The sequence below is a fragment of the Ceratotherium simum genome, chromosome 4 (assembly GCF_057802395.1).
Source record: "Ceratotherium simum simum isolate JZ-2026a chromosome 4, ASM5780239v1, whole genome shotgun sequence".
NCBI classification, from domain to species: Eukaryota; Metazoa; Chordata; class Mammalia; order Perissodactyla; family Rhinocerotidae; genus Ceratotherium; species Ceratotherium simum.
The window spans coordinates 73,469,277-73,491,166 of NC_141903.1; the positions used below are offsets into that span (position 1 = coordinate 73,469,277).

General features: G+C 35.7%; 1 protein-coding gene across 1 annotated transcript in view; it reads right to left on the reverse strand.

The window, feature by feature from the left end:
- Nucleotides 1-843: 843 nt before the first annotated feature.
- ARSK (arylsulfatase family member K) overlaps nucleotides 844-21,890 on the reverse strand; it is a 51,886-nt gene continuing 30,839 nt past the window's right edge. Inside the window, exons 4-8 of the mRNA XM_004420361.3 lie at nucleotides 19,200-19,482; nucleotides 16,921-17,092; nucleotides 13,570-13,794; nucleotides 4,798-5,022; nucleotides 844-2,560 (exon numbers count right to left, since the gene is read on the reverse strand). Of these exons, the coding sequence (XP_004420418.1) occupies nucleotides 2,262-2,560; nucleotides 4,798-5,022; nucleotides 13,570-13,794; nucleotides 16,921-17,092; nucleotides 19,200-19,482 (1,204 nt within the window). The 3' untranslated portion in view covers nucleotides 844-2,261. The remainder of the gene's footprint in view (nucleotides 2,561-4,797; nucleotides 5,023-13,569; nucleotides 13,795-16,920; nucleotides 17,093-19,199; nucleotides 19,483-21,890) is intronic.

The following is a 21,890-nucleotide window of genomic DNA, read 5'->3' on the forward strand; positions in this document are numbered from 1 at the left end:
CAAAAAACAAAGGAGACAAACTGGCTCATGAAGAAAACTTCCACGACAGTATGCAAAAGGAAGTTAGGTAAAATTACTTGCAGGTAAGCTTCGTACTGAAAAATATAAGATACCAATTGAAAAACTATTGGTACCAAAAAATATTGTATTATTGCTACAAAATAAATATATAGAAATAAAGTTTCATATATAAAAACTCAGAAGATATAATGGAAGAAAGATCCACTTAACACACCACCAACAAATGACAGAACAACTAGGAAGAAACTCACCTCTGGCTGCACATTAGGATCATCACCTGGAGGGTTATCAGACAAAACAACAAAAGAACAAAACCGTGATCAGGTGCCATCCCTAGAATTTTGATTTGGTTGGTGTGGCATGGGGCATAGGTGGTATTTTTTAAAGGTCCCTACTTTCCGAAAATCTCTATGAAGAAACTCATCTATATGAAGAAAACTTAGAATACTACCGAGAGATATAAAAGAAGACTTGAAGAAAGGGAAAAGTATACTATATCCTTTAGAATAACTGAATATCATAAAGAATTCAATTCTCCCTAAATTAGGCTATAAATTTAATATGATTTCATAAAAAGACTAACAAGATTTTTCATTTTTGGAACTAGACAAATATTCTAAATTTGCATGGAAAAAATAAGCGAGAGTAGCCAGGACAATTCTGAAAAAGAAAACTGTTGCAAAGGGGCTAGTCTGAGCAGATATTGACTACCACATTAATAAACAAAATAGAAATAGTCCAAAACAAAATAAAAAATGTTTGCAAAGGACCCAAATGTAAATGAGACTTTGGTATATGATAAAAAATGGCAATTCAAACCAATAGAGGAAAAGATAATTTATTCAATAAAAGATGTTATATAATGAAGTGGCATTTCTAACCAATGAGACAAATGTTAGTTTACTCAATAAAAGATCAACTGGGTAGCCATCTAAAAAAAACAAACTAAAGTTAGATCTCTAATATGTAATACATTCCAGATGGGTCAAGATCTAAGGGTGAAAAATAAAACTCTAAAAGAAGATAAGTGGGGAAGACTATTCTAAATATGTATGCCAGAAAATCCCAAAGCCACAAAAGCAAAGATTCATAAATTTGATTGCATGAAGATGCCAATTTCTACATGTCAAAAAAACACTAGAACAAAGTTAAAAGATAAATTACAGAAAAGGAAAAAAATTTGCAGCTTCTCTTACAGATAAAGAGCTAATGTGTAAAGCATGCCTGCAATAAAAAAGACCAATACCCAACAGAAAAATAGGCAAAGAAGAGAAATAGGAAAGGTCGCAGTAAAGGAAATTCTAACGGCTATGAAATATATGAAAAGATGATCTACCTTACTCATAAGAAGACAAAAGAAAAAGCAAAATAATAATAAAATATTTTTTATTTATTAGTTTGGCAAAGGATTTGAGTAGATGCATTGCTGGTGAGAGTATAAATTGGTATCACCTCTTTAGGGGTAATTTGGTAGCATAATTTTGCTAGATGTACTCTTGCCCCAGCAATTTCATTTTTAGTAGCGAGGAAAAAAAGAGCAAGATGCAGAACATTATGTATAGTATGCTACCATTTGTGTGTGGGGAAAAGTATATATATAAAGTTTGTTGGAGGATGGCCTGGTCTGTCTCTGAAAGCATACACGGGAAGGTGGTCACAGAAGTTGCCTCCAGGAAGGGGAACTAGGTGGCTGGGGGACTGCAAAAGGAGGGAGACTTCATGCTCACTGTTCATCCTTTAGTAAGTACCTTTCGAAACGTGTACCTCGTGCGTATATTACCTATTTAAAAAAACAGTAATGAAGTCAGCCATATCCAGGGTCTATCTCCCATTAAATACTCCACATACTCCCATCTACTACATCCAAATGGTCTGTGTCCCATCAAATACAAATAACTCATCAAACAGCATCAAATACTCACAAGTAACTATTTTATGGTTCATAAGTAATAAATAATAATGGTTAAAATATTCTGTATTCCATTTTATTCAGAGGAACATAACTTTATGTTACACTCTGCTTCTATCCTTTAATACTTCTGTTGAGTTGTTAGAAGTTGGTAAGAATGAGGTCTTGATAGTAATCATTTTTGAAAATATATAATTCTATAACGTCTTTTAAAATAGAGTACATTCTTTAAAAGTAATTAAAATCAGTAATTAGTAAAATTAACATTTAAAATAGATAACTAATCATGATCTTTTAATATTTTTCTATGTAGCTCTAGAACATTATTTTCTTATTTTTGTTCAAATTTTTTTGGATTAGTGTGTGTTTTAAGCCACTGATTGATTGCGCTTTCGTACTTCCTCGGTTCTTTCTGCCAGTCCTGATGCCACCTCAGGTTTGCTATCACATTTGAATAGTTTTGCCCTACACTTTGTTTCCACTTGATAAACTGCTCTTTATTGTACTGGTGGACAGAAGCAGAAACTTTAGGGTAGTTTATAATGGAACGAAGCTTCTGATCCAAAGAATAAGTAATTTCTGGAAATTTTGTGGCAATATTTGTTAGTTCATCTGGATCTGAGGAAAGATCTGAAAGAGAAAAATGAAATACCTGTCAAAATAGTTACCTGCTAAAAAACCACTTTTTAGAATGTCATTACTCTGTGACAGATAATGTATCAGAATCTATTTTTATTTTCAGTTCCTCTTAGTATAGTAAGATGAAGGACAGTATAAATGGTAAAATAATATACCAAAAGTTAAACACGCCTCTAAATGTATGTTCAGATTATCTTCCTTCCCACCATCCTGTTCTCCCGTTTTCTTTTTTTCCATTCTTAGATGGCAGAAACAGTCAAACCCTTATCACCAGTAAGCTAGCTTAGCCCTAATTCTTCCTGTTTTTGATGCCTTGTTTATTTTGACATGCAGAGAAAAAAAAAGAAATGCTTATATTGTTCCATTTGAACATCCCCAAACTTTCCAGCTGTAAGAATTCTTTATTAGCCAAGTCATGTTCTTGCAACTTCACTTACTCCTAGTTTTTTTTTTTTTTGGTGAGGAAGATTGTCCTGAGCTAACGTCTGTTGTCAATCTTCCTCTTTTTGCTTGAGGAAGATTGTCACTGAGCTAACATCTGTGGCATTCTTCCTCTATTTTGTATGTGGGATGCTGCCACAGTATGGCTTGATGAGTGGTGTGTAGGTCTGCGCCTGGGATCCAAACCTGCGAACTCTGAGCCACCAAAGCAGGGTGTCGGAACTTAACTCCTACACCACCCGGCCGGCCCCCTGATTTTTCTTTATATACTAGCATCTTGTGCTTGGACTTTTGGAAGTTACATTCATCGATACTGTCCATTTGAGCAAATAGCCATGGAAATAAATATTTCTCTCAACCACTACCATTGAGAAAATAATGATAAATATTTCAGATAACATAAACACCCTTTTTACCTACAATGTAGGAAGATACAGGATATAACTAGGATGCGAATCTAACTGGAAAAATAGCAAATCAAAAATCTTATGACAATTTACTTAAGATAGTAAATGAACAATGCATGTTGAGGAAAAAACCTCTACAGGCCTATTTGAGTGCATTAGCAAGAAGACCCCGGAAGACATTTATGATTTTTCTAGGTGACTTCAGATGACATCTCTTTGGGAAAGGAAAGTCAATGAATAAACTCAGAGAACATAGGAAAGGCAGGCTCCTCCAGTGATCCTTTGATAGTGACATCTGCGTTCTACAGAACATGGCCAATGAAAGAGCAAGAGATGCCCATCACTCATCAGGATGAAAATTTAAGGACTTCCTCTTGAAGCCAACAATCTTTTGCTCTTAGAGTTAAAAGAGTCAATCAGTTTGGCCTCTAAAGAATTATTATTTTTATTTTTTGCTGAGGAAGATTAGCCCTGAGCTAACATCTGTGCCAATCTTCTTCCACTTTATACGTGGGCTGCTGCTGCAGCATGGCTGACAAGTGGTGTAGGTCTGTGCCCAGGATCTGAACCTGTGAACCCGGGCCGTGGAAGTGAAGCATGATCAACTTGATCACTACGCCACAGGGGCGGCCCCTGGCCCCTAAAGAATTATTTTGAGTTAATAATTTTGACAGTTGTAACTGGGAAGGAAACTTAGAGAGAAACGAATATTAACAATGGCTTTAGAACATATTTTATGTGCAAAAAGGGGGCAAAGGATAAGCAAAACCTTAAATCTAATAATGTTGCTTAAAAATGAATTCATAGAGTAGTGAAGCCAGCAGGCATTTTTGTAGAATGGAAGGAGCATGGATTTTGGAGTCAGACCTGGATTGAAATCCCAGGTCTGCCACTTAGCTGTGAGACCTCACGCGGGTATCTGAATCCCTTTGACCCGTAGTCTCCTTCTATGTAAAATGAGGATAATGGTACCATCCTGTGGAGTTGGGGTGAACATTAAATAATATATGGAGAAGGTCAGGCTCCATAAGATATAGGTGTTAATCCTCCAGAACAGCTGAAACCAAGATACAATGAGAGGGTGTTGATTACTGATTGGGAAAGATAACCATGAGTATTAGAAGACATCTTGATTAGAGAAAGCAGTACTCTCAGTCAGGAGACTCAGATCAAAAGTCTTAGGGCACCTGCTCTGAAATTCAGATGCTGATTTGCAAAGAAGCTGCTCCTCACAAGAGCTACCTTCTGTAGATCGTCCCAGCATTAGGAGCAGTAGATATTTATTTATTTAACAGTGATTACTGGATCTCTTGAGCAACGCTATGTAGGTCAGCTCATTACACATAATATTATACTTAAAAAATATATTAACAAATTTACCAAAGAGTTGAGGCGATACTGAAGAGCCGTCAGAGTAGGCTATATACTTCCACTGGTTAGTTCGAAGCATGTAGGTGGAAGCGTTCACATTGCATCCGTGGAATTCACTCAGAATCCAGGGTGGATGCAGGTTTTTGAATTTATGTTCATTCTTCAGTGCTTCTGATGATAATGGCAACAAAGAGTATCCACTCAGGTTCTGAGGCAGAGGAATTCCAGCAATATCTATGTAACACAAAAAAAACCCACGATATTTTTTAATAACTCATTCTTTCGCTAGTTGAATATTCATAAATGACATCATTAAAGGTCACAGAGACTAGAGATTGTATATGGACTTTGTAAATAGACTGTCTAGTTCCAAATGCTTATTCCTCTAGCCATGTGACCTTGGGCATGTTTTTAACAACTCTGAACCTCACTTTCCTCATCTGTAAAAGGGGAATAATAATAATGCCTGTATTTTATAGGTTTAAATATGATAATTTATGTAAAATGCTGAGAACAGTGCCTGGCACAGAGGAAGCCCTCAACAAATATTAGTTAATATCATCAGTCCTTTATTTTTGAATGATTAAATAATCATAGTTGTTTCTCAAATTTGTTCCAGGAGATATTAATAAGACTATACAAAAAAGAGGTTTAGTAGTCATGTATATGTTTGCAAACAATGTTTAAAATTAAATAGGTAAATTTATCATAGATGTAAATTTATTGCTGAAGTGTATCATAAACCTTCAAGGGTGGTATATAGTATGCCATGTGTCTTCAAGTTATTTGATGACAGAACATTTTTTTTACCCCCAAGTAGCATCTTGAAGGACTAGCATTTTGCAGAATATACCTTGGGAAATCCTGGATTATAATGATTTAGGGAAAAATAATTTTTTTTCCTTATCAAATACAGAAATATAGAACAATAGCATGAGAAATGTCCAACTTAAAAACAGGTTGTATTTTAAAAAATTGTTTTTAAGGTATTTGTTTAGAACTCAAACTGTATTCTTCCCATAGAAAAATTACCACTAATTATGGCTGGGTCCTCAGGATAGTTCCAAAATGAGTCTGCAGTTGCCTCCCCCACCCCTTTTCTGGTTTCAATGTTCCATCTTTTTAGGTATAATGAAATATTTCCAATGAAAAATAGAAAGTAATATATCTGTAATGCTAGAAATTAAACAAAATTGAATAAGAAAATTAACTTGACTCTAAGTATTTGAGGAAAAACATGTTAACTAAAGGAGAATAAGGAAAAGACAAAGACCTCTATAAATCTTCTGAAAGTACTTGTTTTACATATAATTTGATTTAGACATTTGTATCTTCCATTTTCCTTGGAAGGGTCGTATTACAATTATTAATCTGCCAACCAGTCATAATCAGGGAATTTTGATGCAGAAAGAAAGAAAAGCAGAAAGAAAGAAGAGAGAAATATTTCAGAGATAACCAGTTGAAAACAAAAAGAAAAGAAGGAGAGAAGACTATAAAGAGGATGTGTATGATAGAAAGGGACTACCCAAGATGGAACTAATGAGCTACAAGACAGCAGGCTAGTAAGGTCTCTTGGGAGGACACAAAGTGGCGAGGGAATGGGCTGGTCAGGCTGGTCTGTGTGTCAGCCACCAGGTGGCACCACTCGTGAGGCACAAGAGGGAGAGAAGAGGCCTCTGAGGATGGCTGGGAAGCAGGGACCCAGCAGCATATACTCATGACTGTGGGAAGTTCCTGTATTCAGCATTTTAATAACCTTTAATACTTAAAAATACCTTATTTCAGATCTAGTCTTAGCCTAATTTTCCTAAAGAGGCTTGGAAGACTAAGAAAATTTACGTGATTCCCCTGTGTTTATATGAGAATTCAGTAGTAAACTGGGATAAGAGTCCATTTAAGTATTTATTTTTTTAAATCATTCAACAAACCAGGTGCTGTTCCAGGTGTAGGGAAACAACAGTGGACAAAGCCGCTAAGCTCTCTTAGAGCTTACGTTCTGATGTGGGGAGAGAGACAAGCCAATATGTCAGATGGTGATCGGTGCGGTGAAGAAAAATAAAGCAGGAAAAGGGAGATGGTGCTGGCAGGAATGTGTTCATGTGCTGTTTTATACAGTGTGCTCAGGGAAGGCCTCTCTGATGAGGTGACATCTAAACAGAGCCCTGAGGAAGGGCTAGAGCGAGCCCTCTAGATATCTGCGGGAAGGAAGGGCATTCTGCCAGGGAATAGCAAGTGGAAAGACCCCGAGGCAAGAAGCTGCTTGGTTCCTTCCCCAGACACCAAGGAGTCCTGTATGGCTGGAGCAGGGTAGGTGAGGGCTAAAAGTGTAAAAGATAAGTTGGGAGGGGAGGAAATCATGTTGGACTCTCAGGCTCAGCTAAAGATTTTGGATTTCACTCCAAGTGAAATGGGAAACCAGTAGAGGATTTTGAGCAGAGGCGTGACATGGTCTGACGCTAACTACTATATGGTGAATTGACTAAAAGTGGGTAGGACAGAAGGTGGGAGTTAGGAAGCTATTGCAGGAGTCCAGGCAAGAGGTAATGGTGACCTGTTTCCAGTCTATTATTGGTAGAATAATATACCTTTGTAAACTGATGTTGATGAATAAAACCCATGTCAAATATCCAGAGTATTTAATAAATACTTCAGGTATTTATTAGTTTTTCTGTACCTCAGGAAACTGGGTACTCATTTCTCATATATTTATCAGTGATTTCCTTAAAAGCCCTTTAGCTTTAACGGCTTTTCAAAGAGCTCTTTGAACTTTGTTTAAAATCATTTTTCATATTTTTTCCTCTGGCAAATCTGTCATTCTAATCCCATTTAAAGTTAAGTTTTATCTCTCTTTGCAGTATAAGCAAAGATTGGAAGTAACTGCAGGATTCTTAATAAAGACTGACTTAAATTTAAAACAGTAAACAAATGGGTAAAAATGCAGACCTGGATCTGTGTGATGGTCTCCCGAAGAGAGATAACATTATATTTCTTCCTGACCATATCAGAAGCTAAGGGGTTAGACTGGATGGCAATGATGCAAACTATGTACATTTTTTAGGGCAAACCTAAGAAGAGTATTATCAGTATTAATGATAATATTATCAATATTAACATTATATTATCAACATTAATATTGATAACATTAATATTATCAATATTAATGATAATAACTAACAGTCAAATGTTTACCATATTCTGGGCATCGTTCTAAGCTATGGAATAGCCTCTATTATTTCCATTTTATTGATAAGAAAGTTGAAGACCAGAGAGGTTACATAACTTGCCCAAGGCCCTACAGTTGGTAAATACTGAAGGAGGGATCTGGACTTAGGCAGTCAGACTCCAGGATCTCTGCACTCTTCGATACTCCCCCACAAGTCTTACTTTACTGTAGTTATTCAACTTCACAATATTTTTCAGCCGATAAAAACAAAATAGTCTATGCAGAATGCCCCTCCCAACTTTCCACTAAGATCCTGGAACAAGGAGGATTTTGCAATTTAAATCACTAGCAATTATGCATTCTTTTAAACACAATTGCATTTTTATATAATTACATTTTCACAATTCAAAAAAATCTGGATTTCTCTTTTAAGTGAGAGGAAGGCAGGTGTTTTACAAAATAGATCAACTATTAAAAGAAAAAAATTCACGTGAAAATAAGTTTAAAAGAGAAAATAAAAATTTTAATTTTAAAATGAGACTACCTTTATTACTAACTGAGCTAAAGGATGCTGATATTAGGTTATCAGAGAAGAAAATATTTCGAGGAGTAATTTTTAAAGAATAATCTCTGAAATAATGGTATCAGCTTTAATAGTACAAAAAATTCCTATTCATAAAAATGGCACTTTTCTGCCAGTATTAGAAAACGATAAAGAGATAATATACAATAAAGCAGCTACAAGCATAAATAGACTAAGAAGAACACTCTTCCTACTCTATCACATAATATAATTTTATAGAAAAGAAAGTACTGGGCCGGCCCTGTGGCTTAGCGGTTAAGTGCGTGCGCTCTGCTGCTGGCGGCCCGGGTTCGGATCCTGGGCATGCACCGACCCACCGCTTCTCTGGCCATGCTGAGGCCGCGTCCCACTAGAAGGATGTGCAGCTATGACATACAACTATCTACTGGCGCTTTGGGGGGAAAAATAAAAAAATTAAAAATTAAAAAAAAAAAAGAGTCATATTCAAAAAAAAAAAAGAAAAGAAAGTACTTTTTTGAAATACCTTTAAAAAACTACTTGTAAATTCAGACTTTTTAATAAAAGCATTGTAGCATCTTAAATTTTCAATAGACTCTTTATAGTGAAGTAGGTTTATTAAAACAGGAATCCCTATTAGTTTTTCCTATTCAATATCTTTCTATTTACAGTTTTTTGAATCACCATCTTTTATATGATATTTCTAAGGTCCATAGGAAGGAAGGGAAGAGGAAGTCTGGTTTGAGGCTTTGATCTGAGAAATTTAATCCCATACTCTGTGTGTAAATTGGATTTATACAAAATAATAGAGCTACAGCTAAGCTAATAGAAAAAGGACCTTTAGAATTCTAATAGATTACACTTTATATCTATTTTAAGCTCCTAATTGGTTAGAAGAATCACAAAATAAGAAGTCCTTTGTGGATACTTTATCAAAAGCTGTATAAGTTTATTTATTAAGAAGAGGTGAAACAGAACATACTGTCGCACACGTCTAATTTTAGACTTAATCCCTACTAGAGTAGCTTTAAACTCTTCCAGCACTGAGCAATTGCATTTTAAACGGTTGTATTAAACATCAGATTAAACATGGACCATCAGAATAATCTTTGCCTTGTTGGCTGGTAAGGCTGTTCACCGAGGCAACAGACTCAGTTTGTGCCCGTCAATCCTGGTGTAATAGTTAATAGTACCCTTTTACTCTAAAAAAATGTGCTGATTTGGACAATAAATTAGATAGACCCCCTGTCTCAATAAATGAGCAAAAACCAAAACAATAAAACAAACCTGTTTATTCAGTTTTAAAGCCTACATTTTCTTTTTAATAATACATGGGGGCCATTTTCACACTGCATTTCACCTTTTAAAATAAAATTGACTGTTTTTTACCCAATCCATTACTACTAGACATTCACACTGTTTCTAATTCTTTAATATAATATAATACTATAATAAATATCCATGGAGATAAATCTGTGTATTCTTTAAGTTTTTCCCTAAAATTGGAATTTCTAGGTCAAAAAGTATGCACATTTCTAAGAAATTTGGAACATAATGCCACATTTGCTTCTGGAAAATTGGTGCCAGTTTATACTCCCAGCAGCAGTATATCAGAAGTCCTATTTCTAATACAAGATTTTCTAATTCTTGTTAATCCTTGCAAACTCTGCATGTGAAAGAAAAATAAATGGTATCTTCTCGTTTGAATATTTTTCTGACTACTGAGTTTGAACCTTTAAAAATACCTTGGCCATTTGTGTATCTTCTGTTGTGAATTGCTTGTTTATATCTTTCTGTTAATTTGTTAACAGGGTATTTCTCTTTTTCTTATACATTTGTAAGAGCTTTTTGAATATTAACCTTGTATCATTTATAAAAAGTTAATTGTAGATAAATAATAATGTTACAATGTTGTTTCCTGGCTCCAACATGAGGTTCTTGTGGTAGCCCCTTGCATCTTTCTCTTTCTACCTTATCTCTAGTTAACATCTGGTTAATAAAATGTTTCACTGTTTTGTATAAAGACCCATGCACAGATATTCTCTCTACTCCCCCTTCCCCCCCAAAAAATTATAAAAATGCAACTTGCCCCCTTTGATAATAAAAATATTCATTATGAAACACATTAAAAACTGTGCTAAGGGACTGGCCCGGTGGTGTAGTGGTTAAGTTTGCACGCTCCACTTCAGCAGCCCAGGGTTCTTGGGTTCGGATCCCGGGTGCGGACCTATGCACCACTTATCAAGCCATGCTGTGGCAGGCATCCCACATATAAAGTAGAGGAAGATGGGCACAGATGTTAGCCCAGGGCCAATCTTCCTCAGCAAAAAGAGGAGGATTGGCAATGGATGTTAGCTCAGGGCTAACATTCCTCACCAAAAAAAACAAAAAAAAACAACAAAAAAAAACTGTGCTAAGCCTTGAAGATGGTAATTTCCTGTTTAGAACTGGAGAGACACTGATTTTTGGCTTTACTTCCTTTACCTTAGTTGGGCAGGTCTAATCAACACATGATCTCAATGCTGTTAATAAAATACATCCTGCAGGGAAATGCGACTCAGAAGGAGTCTATTACCAAGAATCAATGAAAGATAAATAAAAATCTATGTAGAACTATGAATTTTATTTTTTTTTTTAAAGATTTTATTTATTTTATTTTTCCCCCCAAAGCCCCAGTGGATAGTTGTATGTCGTAGCTGCACATCCTTCTAGTTGCTGTATGCGGGACTCGGCCTCAGGATGAACAGAGAAGTGGTGCCTCGATGCGCACCCGGGATCCGAACCCGGGCCACCAGCATCGCAGCGCGCGCACTTAACCACCAAGCCACAGGGCCGGCCCAACTATGAATTTTAGAAAACCGTAATAATTGACAAATTGCAGAAAAAAACCTGCAATTGCAGAGAACCTACATCATTTCCAGAAGTGTGGGGAAGCAATGCAAAGGAGTCTCTGGGAATGTTCTGTCTTGGTTAAAGAAATGCTTATTGTCAAGTAGCATAAAGTAGGCAGGGATAGGCAGGTGTTCCTCTAGGTGGATAAATGAAAATTCCCTCATTCCAACCAACTTCATTTGATATTTTCTTATATAATCTGTTAGATAAATACATTATGAAATCTTCCAGTTTGCTGATGACTTTTAACTTTTATGATGTATGAAATGGCAAGTAGTGATAATAGTGTATCAAGATTATAGAGTAGAAAATTTGCATCGTAGGCAAATATAAAACAACAGTTAAAGAAAAATGATTTAAACAATGCATATAAATCGACTAACATACATGGTGATAGAATGACTAGGAATAGACTAGGCCTCACTGCAGACAGCTCCCTACAGACACTGGACTATTTAGCTGCTAGAGTCAAAAAGACAAACAAAACTCCAGATATCACTGTGAAATATATTGATGGAAAACTGAGAAAGAATCACTCCAACCTTTCATAATCTTTTGCAGTTCTGGTAACTGTACCTCAAGAAAACAGAACAAGGCTAAAAATTTAAGGAAATTTGGAAATGGGGTAGGGAAAGTTCTACGTGAGGAAAAACTAGGGGAGAAAACTAAAGAAATGCCACCATAAAGAAGCATATATACATAAAACTATGAAGGTGATAATAAGATAGTTACAAATAATCATAATTGCACATACATTTTTTTCTTTTTTTTTTTTTTGCAGGGAAACATTCACCCTGAGCTAACATCTGTTGCCAATTGTCTTCTTTTTTTTCCCTCCCCAAAGCCCCAGTGCATGGTTGTATATCCTAGTTGTAAGTCCTTCTAGTTCTTTTATGTGAGCCACCACCACAGCATGGCAACTGACAGACGGGTGGTGTGGTTCTGCAACCAGGAAACGAACCCAGGCAGCACTGCTGCAGCAGTGAGAGCACTGAACTTTAACCGCTAGGCCATCAGGACTGGCTCCATACATTTCTTATAAAAACAGAAATGAGGAAAAGTAACAAGGATTGCCTGGAAGTTATGGAGCCAGAAGGTGGCAGAGGTATGGCTAAGTGCGATAATTACTTTGGGATAAAGGGGAACCAGTAAGTGATGACTAAGAAACTGAAGAGGTTAAAAATATACATCAGGCAAAAGAACAACAAAGAATTGTGTTCAAATATACAAGAAGTGATGTGAAATAAAAGAGAAAAGGAAAAGGTACTGATATAAATTAACTGTAAAGAAATTTAAGACCCTAGAATAGTCTTGAGTTAAATGAAGGGAAAGACGGTGTAGCTGAAAGGAGACAAAAAGAGCTTCCTTATTTCTTTGATTTTCAGATACGTTTGCTTTCACATTTTAATATGAAAGCATATTAAATGTTAATACATATTAAGCATTTAATATGTTAATACATATTAAACATATATATCTTATATTGTATCTTTTTTTTTTTTTACCAAAATCTATTTATAAATTCATGGTACTTTTTGCAATTGATGGTGGCTTAGAACAGAGGAATTACAGTATTTAAATGTTATTGAATTTAAAGTACTCTTTTAACTTAGATAGAAACTAACAGTTCTATATAGTTTCCTCTAAATTTGATGATGGCACTGTTCTAGTATCTTCAACAACCCCTATCCAAATGTTGCTGTTCTAGGCCTATTGTTATGCTTATAGACATTAAGAAGCTAGTGAAGCAAATAGTACAGAATAATCTAAAGATTCTGAGGAGAAATATGTTTATAGCATCAAATTAAGAGACTTTTCTGACACTGTACAAAATTAGTAGTTTGAAAGTGGATGGAATAATCCAGAAGGGAAATGCTTACATTTTAGGGAGGTGGTGGTAGAGAATCAAATTATATACAAATCATATCTATAAAGTTACGAACCTGAATATCTTTTGTGGCTTACTTTATAATCATATCCTGACTGAATCTTTTGAAGGAAAAATCACTATACTAAGTGAAGGCCAAAGGAACCCGAGGAATATTATCTTCATTTTTCAGATATGGATTTGACTCACAGTTAAATGAGTTGCTCAAGGTTATAAACAAGTCAGCAGGGCCTCTGACTACTTTGCTTATTCATTCCCCAGCATTATTAGAAATATTTACAGAATTGCCTCACTTACCAAGCATGGTAGGGTAAATATCCACAAGAGAAACCACATTTGATACTTGTAGGTTGGCCTTAATTCCTGGTCCCATTATCAAGAGTGGAACGTGGGCACTAGCTTCGTACATACTCATTTTATAAAACTGACGATGTTCCATGGCAAGCTCTCCGTGGTCTGAGGTGTATATGACAATAGTTTTCTGAAGAAGACCTAACTGACGAAGAGCCAAAATAATTTCACCTATAATACAAATCAAGATAAATCTTAATTATCTTTCAATTTATGTTTTATTCTATCACAATAAGTTTATAACAACTCTATAAGAATTTGTAAGGATGCTTCTTAACATGTTCATGTTACCTTAAGTTATACCAAGTTTCATGTGCCTGCCCCTCAGTTGATAGACTAGAGAGAGGAAGGAGAAAATATAATACTCATGGGATAAGTTTCTTTATTTGGAGATCATGCTGGCTTGCTTTCTGTTTCTATCAGAGAATGGGGGAAAACAAGTTCCTCTTAGTGACTCGAATGAAAAAAAGAAAGACGAGTCTGGATATCAGTACTATACGTGTCTCAGATGATAAAACAACTGATATCACCACCGACCCACAATTTCTGCCCAATGAGAAGTGAAAAGAGGGGTCAGAACACCTCCACCCTGCCACCCTTTCCCCCAAATCCTCAATTGCCAGATCACGCCCATGAAGTTGGCTGAGGGTTATGGAAATCCCACCTTTGAAGAAGAGCTGGAAGCAGTACACACGGTATACAAATGTGATTTAGCATATTCTTGGATAGGGAATAACTGGACAGTAAACTTCCTCTGACCAGTCCCTGTCTCTTAGTGTCCTGAAACTTCCTCCTCATGCAATTAAGAGAAACACAGTAAGGCGCAGTCCAGAGAGGTCATCTCTATTTTGGCAGTTCCTGAATCTGGCCTGCAGGGGTCTGTATTATTAAGAAAAATCCACAGGTGATTCAGAGGTCCAGTCAGAACTGAGACCCACTGCTCTATGGAGTTATTTACGGAGTTCAGACCATCTGGATCTTTCAACTGGACAGCTGTAATTGCTTCCTAATTGGTCTTCTTGTCTCCACTCCTCCTTCCCCTCCACAATATCCCTTGTACCACTCTGGTGGCTATCTTTCTAAAATATCTGATCATGTTACACCCCAGCTTAAAATTTTTTCACATCTTCCCATTGTCTAATTCTTTAGCAAGCTCAGCACCCTCAGCTACCCCTAGACCTTTACTTTCACAATCCTAAACTGCCTAGAATTCCCTGACCTAATAATTAGTTTAGACTTTCTTGCCTCTGTACATACTCTGCCTTCTGTGTTGAATGCCCTTTCTCCCAACATTTACTTGGCAAATTCCCATTCTTCCTTTATGACCCAGCTCGAGCATTACGTCCCTGGTGAAGCATTCCCTGCTCCTCCAGGTAGAGTGAATCCAAGGAATTTCTGTCCTCCAAGACCCCTACGACTTGTATACTACTGTAGTTACAACAACATGTTATAATTGCTGGTGTTTACACTCATTCAGTAAATGTTTACTGAGTTCTTACTATGTGCTAGGCACTGTGGATGCAAAGCTGGGCACCTAGCATGCAATGTTGAGTAAGATGGAAGGCCCTGCCCTCATGGAGCTCACATTCTTCAAGGGAAATGGACAGAAAACAAGTAAATAGACTAAATAACTAAAGATTATGATGTAAAACAAACAAGAAGATAAGGTATGGAGTAAGTAGGATGATGGGGCTGGCATACTAACTTACATTGGTTGGGAAGACATCTTTGAGGTGGTAATTGAGCTGAGAGCTAAAAACTGAGACTAGCCAGCCATGTAAAAAGCAAAGGGACGGGCATCCCAGGCAGAGGGAGCAGTGAATATAAAGGCCCTGAGGTGGGGTAAGAGCTTCCAGTGCTTTTAATTAATGTGTCATATCTTAACAATACTCAACTGAGTACCACCAGTGCCTGACATAGTGCCTGATAGCTAGCAGGCACTCAGTGTTTGTTGAACAAACACACTGAACAGCAGCAAGTATTATATGGTGACCAGACCAGTTGTAGATTTAACAACAAGATACAATATATTCCATAAACTTTGTAATATATTCCATAAACTTTGTAATATATTCCATAAACTTTGTAACTTTAAGTGAGCTGCTGTATTTTTTTTTTTCCTGAAGAGACTTCAGGAGTAGTATTCCCACACTCCCTGCAGCAACATTATATACTATTTCACTTTAGTAGATATGGATAAATGCATAGGTGCAAACTTTCAAAAGTGATTTTGAGGGTGCAAATGGGTGAATATCACTAACATCAGAAAATATCGAAATACAATTCAACATTCGTGTGGACGTAGATTAAGCAAACTTACTTAAAATCTTATTTGCATTGAAGATTAAGTAGTTGGACAGTCCTTGAAAATCTTTTAATACATATATTTGCTATTTTATAAATAATTTATCCACAGGGCTTTTTTGCTTTCTGCTTTATATTTTTCTATTTTTGCCCAATGAATGCTTTTTAAGAAATAGCCATTCGCTTGTTTACTCCCAAGGTTTACTTTGTATAGAAGGGGTGCTACCCACACTTCACTAATGCAATTATGCTCCACTCCAAAGTGCAGCAAAATACCTGATATGGTGTTATGAAAATAACTTGTTATAAAAATTGGTATATTTTCTTAAACCAATGTTTCTCTCCATCTGAAGTGGAAACTGCCATAACTCTACAAGTGAGCAGGCAAAACACTTCCCTGACAATCATCTTATGGAGGCAGGTTTGGTTTTGAGTTGAATTAGGGAAGGAAATTCACTATGAGTCTGGACCAGAATATACATGGGGAAACTGATCTCAGCTTTAGTTAAGCCTTGCTCTAGAGGGCCTAGGGAGAATGGATTTGTTTTGCAGTTATTACAAGTCTGGGAGAAGTCACGAGATTCTACACTCAACTGTCTCCTCTACTTGAACCTCAGCTGCCTTACAGTTACCTGTCACACATGTACCTGTGTTTGGCTGAATACTGATTCCTGATTAAAGCCGGTTAAAAGTTTTGTTTCAAGCAGATGATAGCCTTCTATGACCTCTTCTTTATGTATGAACAAATCTAAGCATTTATTAATTTATGAATAATTTGGATTGAGAGGCTTTTATTCTACTATTAATAATGCAAATTATCTAATTTTTATATGTGTCAAGAGTCTTATAATCCTAAATCTGAAGTATCTAAGCAATTGTTATAAGAAATTATCTCAGGATATTCATACAAGTCACCAAAAAGCATGATCACAGTTGGTTGAAAAAATATTATGCTTTTTCTTCATATAATAGCTTATTAATTACACCACCTACCAAGCATGGCATCTGTCTCAGCACACATAGCATAATAAAATGCTCTAACATTTTTAATTTCTTTTTCTGTAAACTTCCCAGTGCAGTTTTTTGTATAAGAAGAGTAATAATCTATAGGGTGCATTTCTGACAGAGGCGACCACTTTGGGATTTTGATGGCATCATAAGACACCTGAAAAGGGGAGAAAAACAAAGTAGTAATATTCCTCTTTTCCAACAAGTATGTATGGTAAACTAGACAACATTTAATTATTTATGCCAGTAGAAAAGAATGGTCATAAATTATGTAAATAAAATAGTAAATCAAATACATAAATTAGGAACAAATTGTTAATTTTCCAGCAACAACAAAAGGTTTATATCAATATCTGTTTATATAGTGAGACAGTTATGAAAATTATTTAAAAAATTATACATGTCAATGGAAAACATGAGCTGTATTAGATAGTATTCTAGTCCAGAAAAAGTGTCCAAGCACTTTAAACATAGTTGTGTGATCAATTCAGATTTCAGAATCAACAACCTAAGAATCTAGACTCCTTTTTCCCAATAGTCCACTAGTAAAAATATCAGTATCTAGTGAGATAGCCAAATGTTTGTTAAAAACAAATACAACTTTTTAATACATATAAATGCTTACAGTTTTGGTGAAAACAATTAAGACTAAAGTCTTATATATCTTTTAGTCATGTAACTTTAAAAAATTCAAATATCTACTTATTATTTTACTTAAAAGTTATTTGACTTATTTCATTAGGCTAGTACTAACTCCAGACACATTTTTCAAGATGGAGCCAGTTAGAACCCTTTAAGAAGACATGAAGTATCTGAAACTTTGACATTATTTCCTTTAAAATAGGGTGCACTAAATAGTGTTTCTGATTAGAGTTTTTAAAGTAACTTAAATTTGATTAAAGATGATGTTTCAAAACACAGGCAGTCCTCTCTTTGCATGGTTCAGATATGCACAGATTTCAGTTACCGCAGTTCAGGTAAATAACACCAGTCCCCCAACAGAGTTCAAATTTTAGTTACCAAGGTATATTAACTGTGAGTTATTGCATAAAGTACAAACTATCACATTCATAACCTGCTAGCTCTTTAGTCTACAAACCACTACATAAATTACAGATGTGTCTCGTAATCAGTGACTAATCAGGTCATTTACTTCAAAGTCTCTCAGTGGTTAGTCACTGCACATCTTTCATTCAGTATACACACAGACAGCAAAGTGTGTAATTGTGCAGCCTCCTTGTCTCCCAGTGATAATTCCATGTGACGTTTTATAAAAATGGATAATCAAAAGAGGGAACTGGTGAACAAAGATGAATGTACAGTAAAGAAATAAAAAGTGGTAACAGTGGAAGTGAAATCTGAATAAAATGTAAATGGAGTTATAGAGGAAACAGCTGCCTGAGAATGCTGACACTGCTACCATTTGAGACATTCTAGATATACAACCAGAGGACTCATTGATCTAAAGGAGGAAGGTCATTGCAAAGAAAAGGATAAACTTGTCCTAGAGGAAGGGATACTGGCAAAAATCTTCACATTAAAGGAACTCTCAGAAATACATCATGATGTTAAAAGTGCAAAGGTTAAAATGTTGGAAGGTTATCCAAATTTAGAAAGGCATATGACAATTTGCCAAGACATACAGAAGACACTTGCTCGGTAGCTTAGGTTATACAGTGAGAAGGCAAGCACTGTGCAAACTACTCTTGCTACATTTTGTTACAAAAAAACCAAAGCACTTTAGTTCTCAATGTCTCTAGTGTTTTCAGTTACAGTGCATTCAATAAATACTAGTTTTACTATTTTTTCACTTCCCTATACATTTATAACCCAAAATAAGAGAGTTTTAAATGTTTTGACAAAAGTTTTTAAGAGTCCTAGAAACATGGTCATTTCCCCAAACTGATTATTAAGATCTCTTTGTACAGTTTCAGCTGGCATGGTCATTTTTACCATCCTGAACTGTGCAAAGTGAACACTGCCTGCACTCCTAAGAGAGTGTCTTTCAGTTTGTCTTCTTATAGACATATTATATGAAAATGTATTCAATTCAGAAGTAGTTTTCTAAGTTTTAATATATTTTATTTCTGTAAAATTGCCTGTTTAGTTTTTGTCAACCAGTTATTGGTCAAGTTTGATTTAATGAGAATATACAGTTTTCAAAGTTTTCTTTAAAAGTGATAATAAAAGAAACAGTGAGTAAATACCAGTAATATACAGATATCATGTTAACTTCTACTTTTGAGTGCATATAGTGTACTTACTTTTTTAAGCCAATAAAGAGATGTGCGAAATATTGAAGCTCCAAAATTTTCTCCTGAAGATGGTGAAGGATAAGGGTGTGGTAAATTTAATCCCAAGTACAGAACAAATGGTTGAGTGTAATTAGTCGCTTCCTTTCTTAACCAATTTACTGCTCTGTCTGTATTCCTCCAGTCCTTTTCCATAACTCTTACTTTCGTCTTTTTAGGGAAAAGATTAACCATAGGCCTGCCTTCTTGTCTGAGTAAGAAAGCAACATCTCTTGTCCATGCTTCCACGCGATTGCTGAGGGGGCAAAAAGACAGGTATATTGTATGGTATTTAAAAAGTTTTAGAAATTGACTAAGCATAAACATAAGAAAGCAATATGGAAAACAATGTTTAGACTCAGTCACGTAAATGTTCTGACTAACTATGTAACCTTGGGCCCTCCAGGACCAGTTCAACTGACCCCATCTCTTATCAACAGAGTGATTAATTGCCTTTCAGAAAATCTGCAAAGTCATGTAGCCAGAGCATGTGCAAAAGAAGTCTTGACCTGAAACGACCGTGCAACCAGAGATCCTCCTTCCCACGGAACCCAAGACTGGGACACAATCGGAACTTGCAAGTCCAACTTTTATCAGAAGCAAAGGGTCCCTCATTCAGGAAGATCCAATGTTAAAATTCCTTCCCCACCTCATCAAAAATGTTTAGAACCCCATCATAAAAGTTCAGAACCTTGGGGCCAGCCCGGTGGCGCAAGTGGTAAAGCGCATGCGCTGCGGCGGCCCGGGGTTCGCCGGTTCGGATCCCTGGCACGCACGGACGCACTGCTTGGCAAGCTATGCTGTGGCGGTGACCCATATAAAGTGGAGGAAGATGGGCACGTATGTTAGCCCAGGGCCAGTCTTCCTCAGCAAAAATAAAAAAAGAGGAGGATTGGCAGGTGTTAGCACAGGGCTGAACTCCTCACACACACACAAAAAAAGTTCAGAACCTCATCATAAATGTTTAGAACCCTGTCACAAATGTTTAAAAGCTTACCAGAAATGCTTGAAGTCCACCAATCAAAACCTGTCCTGCCAGTGTTTCCATGTGCCAGCCTGTTCTCCCTAACCTCTTAAATTTTGCCCCAAATCCTGAATCCGGGAGACAGATCTGAGGGCACACGCTTCCTGTTCTCCCAGCAGATCGATCTTGCAGAATAAAGCTGATCTCTTTTCCAGAAGGCTGATGCCATAATTAATTGGCTGTTTATGTGCATCCGGCAAGAAAACCCCAATTTTGTGCAGTAACAACGACACTAGATCTCATTAAGAAAAGTTACTGAGCACTGAAAATTCAAAAACCAGGAAAAAAATAACAAAAATCAAATAATCACTAATGTGTTCTTTAAAACTATGATAGATTATTTAGAAAGGTTACTTTTTCTTATAACAAGACATTTAGTAAAATAAAAAATGTTTTGGATTCCTAGTATCTCTCCTGAATTTTCTAGCATTTTGTCTTTTTTGTCAGAAGAAAACAGTATTTCTAACCAAAGCTACTATAATTTCCTCCTATAACTAATCTTTATATTTTTAAAATCCTATCTCACATGTGCACCTTATGTGTTTCTGAAGTTTCATGTTTTGAACTGTTTCCAGCTACGTCTTTTCTCATTATAAGAACAATTTTAACTATGGTCTAAGCTATCTAAGCTAATAGTGATGCAGATTTCTTATCCATTATAAACTAGATGTATTTTCTCTATTAGCTGATTTAAAAATTAAGTGATTCCATCAATTCAATTTCTTTAAATCTTTAGTCTATTTTATCTAACTACTTGATAAGTAGTAGTACTTACTACTACTTTTTCTCAATGTATATTTAGTTAGCATAATTGTTTAGGGAGCAGTCCTGGACATTTCTAAAAAGCTTATTTTTACAAGTTTCAGTTGAGGCAAGTACCTCTGAAGTGCCCTATCAATTAAGAAGATTTTTAAAATTCAGATACCAATATAGAAATAAGGAATATTTTATATTAAATAAAATATAAATAAGTATATTGTTTATTTAACCCCATATAATACCCCACATAAGGGAATTTCAAACTAGATAAAATGACTAATGGCCCATAAATGAGCTAAAATAGAACTTTTATCTGCCTTTTGAAGGCAGGTAAAGAATTTAAGCAGCCATAATAAAAATATAATTTTTCATAGTGGATATTCAATATATTTTGATAAAAATAATGAAAACTAGAATTTCAGCAAAATTACATCTAACAGATTCTAATTAATTCTGTCTAGCACATGGAAAGCCCTAAAATAGTAAGTTTTGTAAAATTTATCATACTATCAAAACAATGTAACATTAGTTTCTCAGTCTTTTGCTTAAATCATTGCTGAAACTCCCTATATGTGACTATTATTAGTTATTGCAGAGGATTGGGATGTTAGGGGTTTATTACACCAGCAGTACTTGTGGCATAGCTCAAGGATTTTGAGATAAGAAGAAATAGGACACTGAGATTCATACAAGATGTTTAGAAACTCAAGTGCTTTCTTTTCAACCAAGGAGTGTTACAGGGAGTGTTATATTTTCGTATGGCTGACGCATTATTAGAGAAAACAAGAAAATTACAATCAAGCTTGTAATACAGCCTAACTAGTTGCCTGGTGTGATATTGTGATTTATAATTAAAAATTTATATTTGGTCTCCATCCCCC